At 37.4% G+C, this 18,838-nt stretch overlaps 1 protein-coding gene across 1 annotated transcript; it reads left to right on the forward strand.

Annotated features, from left to right (window-relative positions):
- The first annotated feature begins 8 nt into the window (after window positions 1-8).
- Window positions 9-18,838, forward strand: LOC144537238 (protein nucleotidyltransferase YdiU-like). The gene is made up of 19 exons (XM_078280782.1): window positions 9-1,033; window positions 1,125-1,243; window positions 1,332-1,460; window positions 2,458-2,522; window positions 2,632-2,688; window positions 2,857-2,955; window positions 3,450-3,517; window positions 3,631-3,718; window positions 3,824-3,893; window positions 4,134-4,206; window positions 4,289-4,372; window positions 4,461-4,590; window positions 5,373-5,417; window positions 5,534-5,615; window positions 5,779-5,871; window positions 10,383-10,459; window positions 10,642-10,685; window positions 10,826-10,905; window positions 18,418-18,838. The coding sequence occupies exons 1-19, from the start codon at window positions 796-798 to the stop codon at window positions 18,538-18,540; spliced, it is 1,764 nt and encodes a 587-aa protein (XP_078136908.1). The 5' UTR covers window positions 9-795; the 3' UTR covers window positions 18,541-18,838.

An 18,838-nucleotide genomic window follows, 5' to 3' on the forward strand; every position in this document is an offset into this window, starting at 1 on the left:
AACCGGAAGTCAGTTACCGTGTTACGCATGGTTTTGAAGTTAACGTTAGCCATTTATGGTAGACTTGATATAAACATTAATGAATCCCTCGAAATTGACTTCATTATCAGGGATGCAGCGGTACATGTAAACACAGATTGTTGTCTGTTTAAACTGAAGATAGGAAATTGTCTTGTGTACTATTTGGGGCTAGCTAGTAGCTGGGTTGCTAACAGCTAACGTTAGATAGCTGTAACGTAGCTAGTAGTAGTAAATATTGCTGGTGTTTTCGAAATGTATTAATCTATTGTCTTGGATGTAATGCCGAATTAAACTAGCTTTTTATTTACAAACGGCTGTTAAAAAAAAATAATTCTAGGTTGAGTTTTAGTCATTGTTTTTTAGTTCTTGCTTTAAAACTGAAAAACAAGTTTCCTGAATTTAAGATCACATTATCATAATTTAAGATTACATTAAGTTATACAATTTAAGGTGCATGTACTTTGCGTGGTAATGCCACCTTAAACTCCACTGTCAGACATGCATGTCAGAGTGAAAAGGCTGGACTTTTAAGTCTAGTTCAGTTAGTTTCACTTAGGCTACTTGTTTCTTTGCAGGTTCAGAATTTACATAACAATATGATGCAGTTGTATATATTAATTATTATTACTGCGATATTACTGTACTAGTAGTTTTAGTGAAGTACAGGATCCAGGTACTTCTTCCCCCAATGTGTGCACCAGCTGGAAATGATACTACCCATTTTCAAATCTACAACCACATCAGTGCTTACAGCCAGGTTGCTGTGTCTGTGACATGTGGAGCCCCTGCAAAGTGTTAGTTTTTGCTCTGGTAGCAGCATCCAGCTTCACATATGTACATGTTCTGGAGTTCTGCCAAAGTACTCGCCATGACTGCAATAGTGAGATCCATGACAATAAGGGATCAAAGAGCAAGCTTTCCCAACACACTGTCAAATCCAGGTGGAACATGAGTGTTTCAAACCTTATACAGGACCTGGACCAGTTCAGAGTGTCCTGCAAGAAACTAATAGGTAAAATGTGATTTGTGTGTCTTTGAGGTCAGTAAAAAAGAGTGTAATAACAGTAATAATGTCGCAATTCAATCCTTTCGGTCCTCTGCAGAAGCATTCCCGATCGATGAGGTTGATGGCAACTTTGCTCGCTCTGTAAAGCACTGCATATTCTCCAAATCCAATCCAACCCCACTGAAAGACCCGTTAAGACTAGCAGCAACTTCTAAGGTGATGGTACATATCATCAGCAGCACCGCAGAACAGTCTTCACTGTAAAATGTGAAGTATTCAACTATATCTGAATTTGTCTCAACAGGACGTCATTGAAGGGATTTTAGACTTGGATGTGGCTGTAACCCAGTCAGATGATTTCCTGCATTATGCTAGCGGGGGAAGACTGCTATTAGGATCTGTACCACTTGCCCACAGATATGGAGGTCATCAGGTAATGATTCATTTGCTAATGGCGTGCACATATAAACTTAAAAATACAAACACAAATTGCAACATATCAAGTTTCAAAAACAGATTTTTTTCCAAATAAAATCAAGATAAAGTTTTCTTTGTAATAAAAAACTGTGTTTCTTTATCGGCTGTGGACAAATGGGCTCAGCTGAGTAACGTGATATCTTATCCCTACAAATATCTGGAATTTTATACAGGTTCCTTAATCAAATAGCATTTTTTTAAAGATTAATTTTTGGGCATTTCAGGCCTTTATTTATATAGGACAGCTGAAGACATGCAGCAAAGGGCCCCAGGGTGGACCTGCGGCCGCTGCGTCGAGGAGTAAACAGATAATTCCTTAACTGAGGGCAAAATTAAGCCAAAGAAAGTTTATTAGCAAAGTCAGGGAGACTTGGAAGTCTGTGCAAATTTCCTTTAAAGTGCTCATTTTATGCTTTTTGGCTTTTTCCCTTTATTGTGTTATATATCTTTTTGTGCACCTTATAGGTTTACAAAGTGAAAAAGCCCAAAGTCCACCCCAAAGGGACTTACCATCTCACTCACAGAAAACACTGTTCACAAACTGCTCCAAACAGCTCTGTTGTACTCCAGCCTTTACTTCCGTGACGAACGTGCGTCACTTTGTAACACTCGTTATAATGCTCGCCTAGCTGCTAGCGTGGCACGCCCTCATGCTCTGCAACTGACTAGCTAGCAGTACTTACTGCGCATGTGCAACTCAACAAAGATTGAACAGAAGTGATATGCCTCACTCTGTAGCTAAAACAGAGAGCTCAACACACAGGGTGAAAAGAAGAGCTGCAGCAATGTGCAGTACAACAAGTATATGGTGTTTTGTATATGTCTTTTCTGGTACAACCTCTAAATACAATTATGAACCTGAAAATGAGCATAATATGAGCACTTTAAGATAATAATACCAGTGGACTAGAACAGTTGGTGACATTAAAATTGACTGTAAATATCTCCATCAGTTTGGCTACTGGGCAGGTCAGCTGGGCGATGGTCGTGCACATTCCCTTGGTCAGTATACCAACAGGTGAGAATATTTTATTATTATTTATAATTAGGTTCCTAGTGTATTTAAAGTACTTTGTATTCCAGTTGCATTGCCAATTTAAGATTTCATTTATATTCCTTATAAAAAGGAAAGGCGAAGTATGGGAACTGCAGCTTAAAGGCTCTGGGAAGACACCTTATTCAAGGTATGTTTTTCAGCATACCCTTTTACTTCTGTGTTTTTCTTCCTTTTTTCCCCCCCTTGTTTCCCTTTGCCACATTTGGCAAAATTGCATGTTTGTGATACCAAATAGCAGCAAGAGGTAACTTTCTTTATCTGAAATTTCAATACGAATTTGAACATTTTAATGCAGGTCAGGAGATGGTCGAGCTGTGATCCGTTCTTCTGTAAGGGAGTTCCTGTGCAGTGAAGCCATGCATTTCCTTGGTGTTCCAACCAGTAGGGCTGCCAGGTGAGCGGGACAGGTGATGGATGAAAGACAACAAACGGGGTTAACATATCAAGGGATGTGTTTGTTTTTAATAGGCCTTAATATTGTCTATTGGATTCATAGAATTTGTCCAGTTTCTTCACAGTTAGCTAGACCATATACAGTAGCTTACAGCATTTACTTACACCAGGCACATCCCAACATTTGATAAAAAAAAAAAAACATTTCAAAAGTGTTTGCCAGGCCCCAAATAATTCAGAACCTTGAAATTTGTTACATTTGATTCCTCTACTTCCCATGATGACATGTTTAAGAACCCTGCAGAAGGCCAGTATCTGTATAAACATGTACATCTCAACATTAATTTGGCATTCAGATTGATAAACCAAGATGAACTACCTTCTTAAAAATGTAATTAAGACAGGGGCTTGTGTTTGACACCAATGAAAGGACAGAAATGTTTTGGAAGAAATGTGTATCTGTCACTGATCTGATAATGCTTTGCTTTCTTTTAGTCTAGTTGTAAGTGACGAGCCGGTGATAAGGGATCAGTTCTACAATGGCAATGTGAAGACAGAAAGAGGTGCAGTTATTTATGCACAAGTACTTCAAAAATAGATTATTTACTAATTATCAATAACTTAATGTTTCATTGCATTACATGTTTGTTTTTTAGCTTCTTTATTCTTTTTACAGGAGCTGTCGTTCTCCGGTTAGCCAAGTCATGGTTTCGCATTGGATCTTTAGAAATTTTGGCTCAAAGTGGAGAGATAGAGCTCCTGAGGTGAGTCTGGTGATCTTTCAGGCTTCCTTCTCATTCCGTGGCCTCCCGTTGCAAACACAGTATACTGCAGCTTGTAACATAATGCTATTGTTCTGTTGATCTTAGAAAGCTGTTGAACTTTGTGATTGACGAACATTTTTCTTCAATCAATTCAGATGACCCAGATAAATATTTGGTAAGTTATGTTAAAAAAAAAAAAAAATAATAAAAATAATCATTATTATTTGGCTCACCAAATACAATTTACATTATCTTATGTTAGTATAGAAAATAACAAAATTAAGGTATCCCTCTTCTATTCATTATGGGAATTTAATAATCTGAGTGAAATAGTAAATCCAGGAATACTGTAAGTGTGATAAGTAAAGAATGTATTATTTGTTTCACGCTTTGTATTGTGTTTTATATTTTCTAGGTGTTTTATTCCACAGTTGTAAATGAAACAGCACATCTAATCGCCCAGTGGATGTCGGTTGGGTTTGCACACGGTGAGAAGATGTTCTGGCTGCACATTTTATCATACATTTTGTACCACCATCTACTGATATAGATTGTGTTTCATCACAACAGGTGTGTGCAACACGGACAACTTCAGCCTCCTGTCTATCACCATCGATTACGGACCATTTGGCTTCATGGAGTCGTATAATCCCAGTGTGTACGATTACACAATGTCTGTGTTTAATTAAAATAACAAAATGTTCAGTTCTTGTCAGTATCAAACTAAACTTTGACGTTGCAGATTTTGTCCCCAACACATCTGATGATGAGGGCAGATACAGCATCGGAGCTCAGGCCAACGTCGGACTGGTCAATCTTGAGAAGCTGTTGATGGCTCTCAGCCCTGTGCTTTCTAAAAAACAGCACAAGGAGTAAGAACGCAATGACAACGGTTTATATTAAGGGTACTGTTGAGATAATTATTCATCAAAGAATAGACAGGAACACTGAAGATCTCTCAAAGTTCGTTTTTACTTGCGCAAGCAAGGAGTCCATTTTACAGCACTGACAGCATAGTACAGACTAACAATAGCTTTCAACAGTAGTTTGTTATGCTCAAAGATGATGTCATAGCATGTCGTCTTCTTTATCTCTGGTGAGGCAGGGCATTTCCTCCGCCTGCTCTGCCCTCAGGAGCATTCTGTGCTTTTCACAAGGTCAGTCAGTCTGTTCCCATGTTATCTCGTAAAAACAAGCAGTATTTTGGCTTCTTACTATGCAAACAGTTTCATATTAACAGAAACAAGAAGAGTATCATAGTTACAGGTACCTTAAGTAATATGTGACTTGTATTGACCTGTTTGCCACCAATGCAAATTGCAGCTACAGTGATAGAGTTTAACTTACATATTACTAACTTCAATGAAGAGATGCGTTTGCACTGTGGTAAATACAGAACAGCAAAATCGAGCCAGTAATGTTGGTCAGCAACAGTGGTGGAATGTAACTAAGTACATTTACTCAAGTACTGTACTTTGAGGTATTTGTACTTTACTTCCACTACATTAATCTGACATCTTTAGTTACCAGTTACTTTAAAAAATTAAGGTTTTTGTACACAAAACACGTAGATTATAAAACAAGTCCAGCTGAAATGATAAGCCGATTTAACAATTACCTTTGGACTTACTTGGCTTCTTATCTTTTTTTCCAGGGCTAAAATTATTTTGAAAGGATATGTTGATATTTACCAGATGAGGTGAGCTCCATGTGAAATTATGATTTGTCCTTTCTTCATGTTGTCGTGAATGCTATATCCAAGCAGTGAGAGTAATACTATATTATTTTCAAGCCTTATTCATGCATGTATTTCAGGATTCATCAGTTATTTAAAGCTAAACTGGGGCTTCTAGGTGAAGAGGAGGATGATGGTTACCTCATTGCCTTCCTGCTTAAGGCAAGTCATTGACAATAAGTTGCATGGTTACTGTAATAGACATTTTTACATAGTTTATCTCAGTCTACTAAATTAATGTAATATCACTGGCTCTTAATTGGCTAGGTAAACATTGGATTTTTTTTTCTTTTACTCCCTATGTAATTTGCATTTGTCTCTCCAGATGATGGAGGACACAAAGTCAGACTTCACCATGGTCTTCAGGCAGCTCAGTGAAGTTCCAGCCCAGCAGCTTCACAACAGGAACTTCACACAGGTAGAGCAGAAGCAGCATGGTGTTGGTGACATCTTTAATATCTGTATGGAGCACTCACTGCTCGGGTGTATTTGCACTGCATGTCCAAGATGTCATCTGGCAATGTGACATTGTTTTTCTTCTAATTAGGTCTTTAAATAAGATAAGATAATATCTTTAACCTTTTAAGTTGGGAAAACGTGATTACATAAACAGATCCCTGTCCCAGTTTGTGAGCACAGCACCAACTGCTTACAGATCCACACGGAGTGCAGCGAGAGGCGACTGTATTGTCCCGTTAAGGAGAAGTGCATTTAGTCAAACTGCTTTTTCAGTTAGGGCTACTTGGGGGTGGAACTCTATCCTAAGTCACATTAGACATTTTAAAATGTATGCCTCTTTTAAACTTAACTTAAAGAAGTGGCTAACAAGCAGTCAGCACTGTCAACATTAGTTTAGGCACTAAAAATTGCTGCCATCTTGTCTCTCCTACTCTGTCTGTCTGTGTTTTTTGTGCCCTACCTGTGTGTCTGTTTCACTATTGTATAGTTAGGGAAATAGTGTGTTGCTTGTTACCGTCATGCAATGTTTTTGTGCATGTCCACCAAAATGTATGTCTATGCTATTGTGCCTTGTTTGTTATCTGGTCTGACAGTTCAGCTGTGTGTGTATTTGTGTTGATCTCACCCAACTGTTCTTGTTTTTATGTTGTTGTCTTTTAGCATTAGTTTGATCATCTTTTATTGTATAGGGCCAAATCTGAATGTATTATTGATAGCTTAATCCATCCATCCATCTTCATCCGCTTATCCGGGGTCGGGTCGCGGGGGTAGCAGCTCCAGCAGGGGACCCCAAACTTCCCTTTCCCGGGCCACATTAACCAGCTCCGACTGGGGGATCCCGAGGCGTTCCCAGGCCAGGTTAGAGATATAATCCCTCCACCTAGTCCTGGGTCTCCCCCGAGGCCTCCTCCCAGCTGGACGTGCCTGGAACACCTCCCTAGGGAGGCGCCCAGGGGGCATCCTTACCAGATGCCCGAACCACCTCAACTGGCTCCTTTCGACGCAAAGGAGCAGCGGCTCTACTCCGAGCTCCTCACGGATAACTGAGCTTCTCACCCTATCTCTAAGGGAGACGCCAGCTACCCTCCTGAGGAAACCCATTTCGGCCGCTTGTACCCTGGATCTTGTTCTTTCGGTCATGACCCAGCCTTCATGACCATAGGTGAGGGTAGGAACAAAAACTGACCGGTAGATTGAGAGCTTTGCCTTCTGGCTCAGCTCTCTTTTCGTCTAACGGTGCGATAAATTGAATCTAATACCGCACCTGCTGTGCCGATTCTCCGACCAATCTCCCGCTCCATTGTCCCCTCACTCGCGAACAAGACCCCAAGGTACTTGAACTCCTTCACTTGGGGGTAAGGACTCATTCCCTACCTGGAGAAGGCACTCCATCGGTTTCCTGCTGAGAACCATGGCCTCCGATTTAGAGGTGCTGATCCTCATCCCAGCCGCTTCACACTCGGCTGCGAACCGATCCAGTGAGTGCTGAAGGTCACAGGCCGATGATGCCATCAGGACCACATCATCTGCAAAAAAGCAGCGATGAGATCCCCAGCCCACCGAACTGCAACCCCTCTCCACCCCGACTACGCCTCGATATCCTGTCCATAAATACTACAAACAGGATTGGTGACAAAGCGCAGCCCTGGCGGAGGCCAACTCTCACCTGAAAGCTGAGTCCGACTTACTGCCGAGAACCCGGACACAGCTCTCGCTTTGGTCGTACAGAGATTGGATGGCCCTGAGAAGGGACCCCCTCACCCTGTACTCCCGCAGCACCTCCCACAGTATCTCCCGGGGCACCCGGTCATACGCCTTCTCCAGATCCACAAAACACATGTAGACTGGTTGGGCATACTCCCAGGCTCCCTCCAGGATCCTTGCGAGTAAAGATCTGGTCCGTTGTTCCACGACCAGGGACGGAATCCGCATTGTTCCTCTTCAACCTGAGATTCGACTATCGACCGAACCCTCCTTTCCAGCACCTTGGAGTAGACTTTACCGGGAGGCTGAGAAGTGTGATACCCCTGTAATTGGCACACACCCTCTGGTCCCCCCTTTTTTAAAGGGAACCACCACCCCGGTCTGCCACTCCTTAGGCACCGTCCCAGACTTCCACGCAATGTTGAAGAGGCGTGTCAACCAAGACAACCCCTCCACACCCAGAGCTTTAAGCATTTCTGGACGGATCTCATCAATTCCTGGGGCTTTGCCACTGTGGAGTTGTTTAACTACCTCAGCAACCTCCACCAGGGAAATTGATGCCAATCCCCCCCTCATCCTCCAGCTCTGCCTCTACCATAGAGGGCGTATTAGTCGGATTTAGGAGTTCCTCAAAGTGCTCCTTCCACCGCCCTATTACCTCCTCAGTTGAGGTCAACAGCGTCCCATCCTTACTGTACACAGCTTGGATGGTTCCCTTCCCCCCCTCCTGAGGTGGCGAACGGTTTTCAGAAGTACCTTGGTGCCGACCGAAAGTCCTTCTCCATGTCTTCTCGAACTTCTCCCACACACGCTGCTTTGCCTCTTTCACGGCAGAGGCTGCAGCCCTTCGAGCCCGCCGGTACCTTGCAACTGCCTCCGGAGTCGTCTGGGATAACATATCCCGGAAAGACTCCTTCTTCAATCGGACGGCTTCCCTGACCACCGGTGTCCACCACGGTGTTCGTGGGTTACCGCCCCTTGAGGCACCCTAAGACCCTAAGACCACAGCTCCTCACCGCAGCTTCAGCAATGGAAACTTTGAACATTGTCCACTCAGGGTTCAATGCCCCCAGCCTCCACAGGGATGCACGAAAAGCTCCGCCCGGAGGTGTGAGTTGAAAGTCTGTCGGACAGGGGCCTCCTCAGACGTTCCCAATTTACCCGCACTACCCGTTTGGGCTTACCAGGTCTGTCAGAGTCTTCCCCCACCCCCTGACCCAACTCACCACCAGATGGTGATCGGTTGACAGCTCCGCCCCTCTCTTCACCCGAGTGTCCAAAACATATGGCCTCAGATCAGATGAAAGCGATTATAAAATCGATCATTGACCTTTGGCCTAGGGTGCTCTGGTACCAAGTACACTTATGAGCATCCCTATGTTCGAACATGGTGTTCGTTATAGACAATCCATGACTAGCACAGAAGTCCAACAACAAACAACCACTCTGGTTTAGATCAGGGAGGCCGTTCCTCCCAATCACGCCTCTCCATGTGTCTCCATCATTACCCACGTGCGCGTTGAAGTCCCCCAGCAGAACTATGGAGTCCCCGACTGGAGCCCCATGCAGGACTCCACTCAAGGTCTCCAAGAAGGCCGAATACTCTGAACTCTTGTTTGGTGCATATGCACAAACAACAGTCAGAGTTTTCCCCCCACAACCCGCAGGCGTAGGGGAGGCGACCCTCTCGTCCACCGGGTTAAACTCCAACGTAGCGGCGCTCAGCCGGGGGCTTGTGAGTATCCCCACACCCGCCCGGCGCCTCACACCCTGGGCAACTCCGGAGAAGAAAAGAGTCCAACCCCTATCCAGGAGTATGGTTCCAGAACCAAGACTGTGCGTAGAGGTAAGCCCCACCAGATCTAACCGGTAGCGCTCCACCTCCCGCACAAGTTCCGGCTCCTTCCCCCCACAGAGAGGTGACATTCCACGTCCCCAGAGCCAGCCTCTGCTGCCCGGGTCCTGGTCCGTCGAGGCCCCCTGACCTTCACTGCCACCCATGTGGCAGCGCACCCGACCCCAGCGGTTCCTCCCACAGGTGGTGGGCCCATGGGATGGAGGGATGTCCGCCACGTAGCTTTTTCGGGCTGTGCCCGACCGGGCTCCGTGGCAAACCCGGCCACCAGACGCTCGCTGACGAGCCCTCCATCTGGGCCTGGCTCCAGACGGGGGCCCCGGGCTTCCTCCGGGCAGGGTCACTTCATCCCTTCCTCGATTTTTCATAGGATTTTTGAACCATTCTTTGTCTGGCCCCTCACCTGAGACCACTTTGCCTTGGGAGACCCTACCAGGAGCACAAAGCTCCAGACAACCCAGCCCTCAGGTTCATAGGGACACACAAACCTCTCCACCACGATAAGGTGATGGTTCCCGGAGAAGATAGCTTAATCATTTTATCTAATTTTACAGTGACCTCTTACCACCAGTCCAGGGACAGCGGATGTAAAATAGCCTCCAGGCTAATTCTGGCACATTTTAATTTGATGTATTATTAGTGTGATAAGTAAACCTGAAATAAATAATAAAATAAATAGAGCAGTAAATGTAAAAGTAAAATATAGGATGATTCAATGGGGATAAATATGACTAAAGATACATGTATATGACTTGTACTGTGTTGTAGATTAGTATCTCAATCTATTTGAATAGAGAATTTGTGTTAAAAGTATGCAGGTAATCCACATACAAAAAGCTGCTGCTGCAACAGCAAAACTTATGCACAACTGGCGTATCTATTCATATGTTACTTTTTTTTTTTGGTATTAGATGTGGGCTTTTGAGGACTTGTCGTCCCACAAGCTCTTCTCTGATTGGCTCAGCAAGTACTTGCTCCGGCTCAGTAGGTAAGCAAAAAGATGTAAAGAAACCCAAGTTTCTCTGAAATGTTCACAAGGTCGTTCTTTTTTTCATTTTGAAAACACTTGCTATTATATACTCTCATTTCTGTTTAGCATCATAAATTGGTTGTTGTTTGTTTTTTTGGATTATATTCAAATGGATTGAAAGGCTTGTTTCCTCTGTTCAGACAACAAAATAATAGTGATTTGGATCGGCAACACAGGATGAAAAGTAAGCCACTAAAGCTAGTGTTGATTTATACATTTGAAGTTTCACAGTCAGTAAGAAGGAATTCAATTATACAGATTTCTGTAATGTGATGATGTGTTTACCAGGGACAACTTTGTCTGATTGCCAAAAATATCTTACAGATGTAAATCCGAGATATGTGCTGAGGAACTGGATGGCAGAATCTGCTATAAGTAAAGCTGAAATGAATGATTTTTCTGAGGTGGGTGTATGAGGTTGACACAATTTAAAGTGCCATACCCCTAATTGATCACACGTACCTGTAAAGTTAAATCAGACTTTTTTTTGTACTTACTATACTATGAAATTTTTTTATTACATACTGTACTATGACTTTTGTGAAATACCATACTATGACGACATACTATAATATGACCTTTTATGATTTTTTTACATACCATACATACATACCATTATTATTTTTTATGACTTTTTGACATACTATACTATGACTTTTTGTAACTTTTTTTCGACATACTATACTGACTTTTTTAAATACTGTACTGTTACTTTTTTCGACATACTATACATTTTTATTGACATACTATACTATGACTTTTTTATGACTTTTTTCGACATACTATGACTTTCTTGACTTTTTTCAACATACTAAACTATGACTTTTTTATGACTTTTTTCGACATACTGTGACTTTATGACTTTTTTGATATACTATACTATAACTGTTTGTGACTTTTTGACATTTTATACTATGACTTTTTATCGACATACTAAACTATGACTTTTTTTTCGATATACTATACGATTACTTTTTGTGACGTTTTAACATACTATACTTATAACTTTTTTTGAAATACTATATATAACTTTTTTCAACGTTCTATGCTATGACTTCTTCGACATACTGTGCTATGACTTTTTTTTCCCGACATTCTATACTATGACTTTTTTGACATACTATGACATTCTTGACTTTTTTCAACATACTATATGTTAGGACTTTTTATGAATTATTTTGACATACTATACTATGACTTATTTTCGACATACTATACTATGACTTTTGATGAATTTGTTTCAGCATACTGACTTTTTTTGACATACGATAGGCCTACTATGACTTTATGACTATACTGTGACTTTTTTATGACTTTTTTCGACATACTGTGACTTTATGACTTTTTATGACTTTTTTTGATATACTATACTATGACTTTTTAAAATACTATACTGTTACTTTTTTCGACATATTATGATTTTTGACTTTTTTCGACATACTATACTATAACATTTTTTGACATACTATACTATGACTTCTTCGACATACTATACTATGAATTTTTATTGATACTATACTATGACTTTTTTATGATTTTTTTCGGCATACTATACTATAACTTTTTTCAACGTTCTATGCTATGACTTCTTCGACATACTGTACTATGATTTTTTTTCGACATTCTATACTATGACTTTTTTGACATACTATGACTTTCTTGACTTTTTTCAACATCCTGTATACTATGACTTTTTATTACTTTTTTTCAACATACTATACTATGACTTTTTATTACTTTTTTTGAAATACTATACTATAACTTTTTTCAACGTTCTATGCTATGACTTCTTCGACATACTGTGCTATGACTTTTTTTTCCCGACATACTATACTATGACTTTTTTGACATACTATGACATTCTTGACTTTTTTCAACATACTATATGTTAGGACTTTTTATGAATTATTTTGACATACTATACTATGACTTATTTTCGACATACTATACTATGACTTTTGATGAATTTGTTTCAGCATACTGACTTTTTTTGACATACGATAGGCCTACTATGACTTTATGACTTTTTTCAACATACTATACTGTGACTTTTTTATGACTTTTTTCGACATACTGTGACTTTATGACTTTTTATGACTTTTTTTGATATACTATACTATGACTTTTTAAAATACTATACTGTTACTTTTTTCGACATATTATGATTTTTGACTTTTTTCGACATACTATACTATAACATTTTTTGACATACTATACTATGACTTCTTCGACATACTATACTATGAATTTTTATTGATACTAAACTATGACTTTTTTATGATTTTTTTCGGCATACTATACTATAACTTTTTTCAACGTTCTATGCTATGACTTCTTCGACATACTGTACTATGATTTTTTTTCGACATTCTATACTATGACTTTTTTGACATTCCAAGACTTTCTTGACTTTTTTCAACATCCTGTATACTATGACTTTTTATTACTTTTTTTCAACATACTATACTATGACTTTTTATTACTTTTTTTGAAATACTATACTATAACTTTTTTCAACGTTCTATGCTATGACTTCTTCGACATACTGTACTATGATTTTTTTTCGACATTCTATACTATGACTTTTTTGACATACTATGACTTTCTTGACTTTTTTCAACATCCTATATTTTATGACTTTTTATGAATTATTTTGACATACTACACTATGACTTATTTTCGACTATGACTTATGATCACTTTGTTTCGGTATACTATTATATGACTTTTTCGACATACTGACTTTTTTATGACTTTTTTTGATATACTATACTATTTCTTTTTTCGACATACTATGATATTTTATGACTTTATTCAACATACTTTTCTATGACTTTTTTTCGACATACTGTACTATGACTCTTGACATACTGTGACTTTTTTTCGACATACTATGACTTTTTTCAACATACTGTACTATGACTTTTTTTTAACATACTACACTGACTTTTTATGACTTTTTTTCGACATACATTACTATGACTTTTTTTCGATATACTATGACTTTTTCATGACTTTTTTCGACATACTATACTATGACTTTTTCATGACTTTTTTCGAAATACTATACTATGAAGTTTTTCGACATACTATAGTATGACTTTTTATGACTTTTTTCAACAAACTGACTTTTTTCAACATAATATACTATGACTTTTTATTTATGACTTTCTTCGACATACTATACTATGACTTTTTTTGACTTTTTTCAACAAACTGACTTTTTTCAACATAATATACTATGACTTTTTATTTATGACTTTTTTCGACATACTATACTATGACTTTTTTTGACATACTATACTATGACTTTTTCATGACTTTTTTCGACATACTATAGTATGACTTTTTATGACTTTTTTCAACAAACTGACTTTTTTCAACATAGTATACTATGACTTTTTATTTATGACTTTTTTCGACATACTATACTATGACTTTTTTTGACATACTATACTTTTGACTTTTTATGACATACTATACTATGACTTTTTTCAACATACAATGACTTTTTTCAACATAGTATAGTATGATTTTTTTTTTGACATACTACACTGACTTTTTCATGACTTTTTTCAACATACTATATTTACATACTATACTATGACTTTTTATTCATGACTTTTTTTCGACTTTTCATGACTTTTTTCAACATACTATTCAATTCAGTTCAATTTTATTTATAGGTTCAAATCATAAAAACAGTTATCTCAAGACACTTTACAGATAGAGTAGGTCTAGTTGGGGGTGTGATGAACAGTGGCAATAATAGTCACAATAAAGATAATGGAACAATGACTAGAAATAGTAGTTGTAGTAGTTTATGGCATAGCACGGCACAGCAGAGTATAGCAGGGCTTAGCAGGACATAGCAGGACGCAGGAGGACGTAGCAGGGCACTGCAGAGCGTAGCAGGGTGCAACAGGACATAGCAGGGCGCAGAGCAGGACCACCAGGACAGCTGCAACCATTATTTAGGTGCCACCCTAATCCAAGGAAACATGCTGGGCGACTTTTTTTGACATACTATACTATGACTTTTTCGACAAACTATACTGTGACTTTTTTTCAACATACTATACTGTGACTTTTTCATGACTTTTTTTGACTTATTATACTATGACTTTTTTCGACATAATACTCTATGACTTTTTTCGACATACTATACTATGACTTTTGATCACTTTGTTTCGGTATACTATTATATGACTTTTTCGACATACTGACCTTTTATGACTTTTTTTGATATACTATACTATTTCTTTTTTTCGACATACTATGATATTTTATGACTTTATTCAACATACTTTTCTATGACTTTTTATGACTTTTTTTCGACATACTATACCATGACTTTTTATGACTTTTTTTGACTTATTATACTATGACTTTTTTCGACATACTACTCTGACTTTTTTCGACATACTGTACTATGACTTTTTATGACTTTTCTAGACATACTAACCTTTGACTTGTTCGACATACTTTACTATAACTTTTTTTCGACATTCTATACTATGACTTTTTTGACATACTATGACTTTCTTGACTTTTTTCAACATCCTGTATACTATGACTTTTTATTACTTTTTTTCAACATACTATACTATGACTTTTTATTACTTTTTTTGAAATACTATACTATAACTTTTTTCAACGTTCTATGCTATGACTTCTTCGACATACTGTACTATGATTTTTTTTCGACATTCTATACTATGACTTTTTTGACATACTATGACTTTCTTGACTTTTTTCAACATCCTGTATACTATGACTTTTTATTACTTTTTTTCAACATACTATACTATGACTTTTTATTACTTTTTTTGAAATACTATACTATAACTTTTTTCAACGTTCTATGCTATGACTTCTTCGACATACTGTACTATGATTTTTTTTCGACATTCTATACTATGACTTTTTTGACATACTATGACTTTCTTGACTTTTTTCAACATCCTATATTTTATGACTTTTTATGAATTATTTTGACATACTACACTATGACTTATTTTCGACTATGACTTATGATCACTTTGTTTCGGTATACTATTATATGACTTTTTCGACATACTGACCTTTTATGACTTTTTTTGATATACTATACTATTTCTTTTTTCGACATACTATGATATTTTATGACTTTATTCAACATACTTTTCTATGACTTTTTTTCAACATACTGTACTATGACTCTTGACATACTGTGACTTTTTTTCGACATACTATGACTTTTTTCAACATACTGTACTATGACTTTTTTTTAACATACTACACTGACTTTTTATGACTTTTTTTCGACATACTATACCATGACTTTTTTTCGATATACTATGACTTTTTCATGACTTTTTTCGACATACTATACTATGACTTTTTCATGACTTTTTTCGAAATACTATACTATGAAGTTTTTTCAACATACTATAGTATGACTTTTTATGACTTTTCAACAAACTGACTTTTTTTTTCGACATAGTATACTATGACTTTTTATTTATGACTTTTTTTCGACATACTACTCTGACTTTTTTCGACATACTGTACTATGACTTTTTATGACTTTTCTAGACATACTAACCTTTGACTTGTTCGACATACTTTACTATAACTTTTTTCGACATACTACACTGACTTTTTTATGACGTTTTTTTGACATACTACACTGACTTTTTGACATACTATATATATATACTATGACTGTTTTCCACATACTGTATTATGACTTTTTATGACTTTTCTTGACATACTATACTTTGACTTTTTTGACATACTATACTATGACTCTTTTATGACTTTTTTCGACAGACTTTACTATGAATTTTTTTTTTCAACATACTACCTGACTTTTTTCGACATACTATACTATGACTTTTTTTCGACATACTATCTGTGACTTTTTTCGGCATACTAAACTATGACTTTTTTTCGACATACTATCTGTGACTTTTTTCAACATACTACACTATGACTTTTTCATGACTTTTTTCAACATAGTACACTATGACTTTTTTTCGACATACTATACTATGACTTTTTTCGACATACTATACTTTAGACTTTTCATGACTGTTTTCAACAAACAATACAATTCAATTCAATTTTATTTATAGTATCAAATCATAACAAGAGTTATCTCAAGACACTTTACAGATAGAGTAGGTCTAGACCACACTATAATTGACAAAGACCCAACAATTCCAGTAATTCCCCCAAGAGCAAGCATTTAGTGCGACAGTGGCGAGGAAAAATTCCCTTTTAGGAAGAATCCTTGGTGGTGAGAAAAACTTCCTTTTAGGGAGAAACCTCAGAGAGATCCAGGCTCTTGGTAGGCGGTGTCTGATGGTGCTGGTTGGGGGTGTGATGAACAGTGGCAAAAATAGTCAAAATAAAGATAATGGAACAATGACTAGAAATAGTAGTTGTAGTAGTTCATGGCATAGCAGGACGTAGCAGGGCACTGCAGAGCGTAGCAGAGTGCAACAGGACATAGCAGGGCGCGGAGCAGGACCACCAGGACAGCTGCAACCATTAGTTAGGTAATCCAAGGAAACATGCTGGGCGATACTATGACTTTTTTCAACATACTATACTATTACTTTTCATCACTTTTCCCAACATACTATACTATGACTTTTTTTCAACATACTATACTATGACTTTTTCATGACTTTTTTCGACATACTATACTATGATTTTTCAACTTACTATACTATGACTTTTTTCCAACATACTATAGTATGATTTTTTATTGACAAACTATACTGTGACTTTTTTCGACATACTATACTATGACTTTTATTGACTTTTTTGACATAGTATACTTTTACTTTTTTTGACATACTATACTATGACTTTTCATCACTTTTCCCAACATACAATACTATGACTTTTTTTCGACATACTATACTATGACTTTTTATTACTTTTCTCGACATACAATACTTTGACTTTTTTCGACTTACTTTACTGTGACTTTTTTCGACATACTATGACTTTTTTTGACATACTATACTATGACTTTTTTTGACATAATATACTATGACTTTTTTTGACATACTATACTATGACTTTTTTTGACATACTATACTATGACTTTTTTTTACAAACTATACTGTGACATTTTTCGACATACTACACTGACTGACTTTTTAGGACTTTTCTTCGACATTACTATGACTTTTTTCGACATACTATACTATGATTTTTCAACTTACTATACTATGACTTTTTCATGACTTTTTTCGACATACTATACTATGAGTTTTTTTAGACATACTACACTGACTGACTTTTTTTCGACATGCATTACTATGACTTTTACATACTTTTTTTGACATAGTATACTTTTACTTTTTTTGACATACTATACTATGACTTTTATTTTCGACATACCTATGACTTTTTATTCATGATTTTTTTCGACATATACTATGACTTTATGACTTTTTTCAACATACAATTCAATTCAATTGTATTTATAGTATCAAATCATAACAAGAGTTATCTCAAGACACTTTACAGATAGAGTAGGTCTAGACCACACTCTATAATTTACAAAGACCCAACAATTCCAGTAATTCCCCCAAGAGCAAGCATTTAGTGCGACATTTTTTCGACATATTTACTGACCTTTGTTGACATACTATACTATGACTTTTTTGACATAGTATACTATGTTTTATTTATGACTTTTTTATAATATACTATGCAGACTTTTTAAACATAGGATAGTATGACTTTATTACTCATATTAAATATTATAAAAGTATTACATTTTACCTCAGGATTCCTGGATATGCCCTGTATTTATTTGTTCTATTATCAAAAAAATCAAAGCAACGCTCTACTACTTTTCTGTTAAAAGTTGTTAGATTTTAAACTGGTGTCTTTTATTCTTCCCTCACTAGGTGGAGCTGCTGTACCATATACTGTCATTTCCCTTTGTTACACAAGAGACTGCAGAGGAAGTGGGCTATGCAGCAAGACCTCCCCTGTGGGCTAAGCGGTTAAAGATCAGCTGTTCTTCTTGAGAGATTCTTGGATAGAGCAAGAACGCTGAAGTAAAGAAAAATCATAGCATACCTGAGCTTTCATGTTATAGTACATTCTCTCATGCTGGTGGAAAATGTGGTCCAAAATGTCAAGGTCATTGCTGTTAAATGGTCTTTTCTGCTAAGATTATCCACCATGTATGGATACAGTGACCAACAAAAAATACATAGTTCTGTGTACTGAAGAATTTAACTAATTGTATTTTGACTGATTGTAAGTTCCAAACAGTTTGTAATGCCATATTGACAACAAAATAAATTGAAAGATGCTACAGTG

This window comes from Sander vitreus, chromosome 22 (assembly GCF_031162955.1).
Source record: "Sander vitreus isolate 19-12246 chromosome 22, sanVit1, whole genome shotgun sequence".
Taxonomy (NCBI): domain Eukaryota; kingdom Metazoa; phylum Chordata; class Actinopteri; order Perciformes; family Percidae; genus Sander; species Sander vitreus.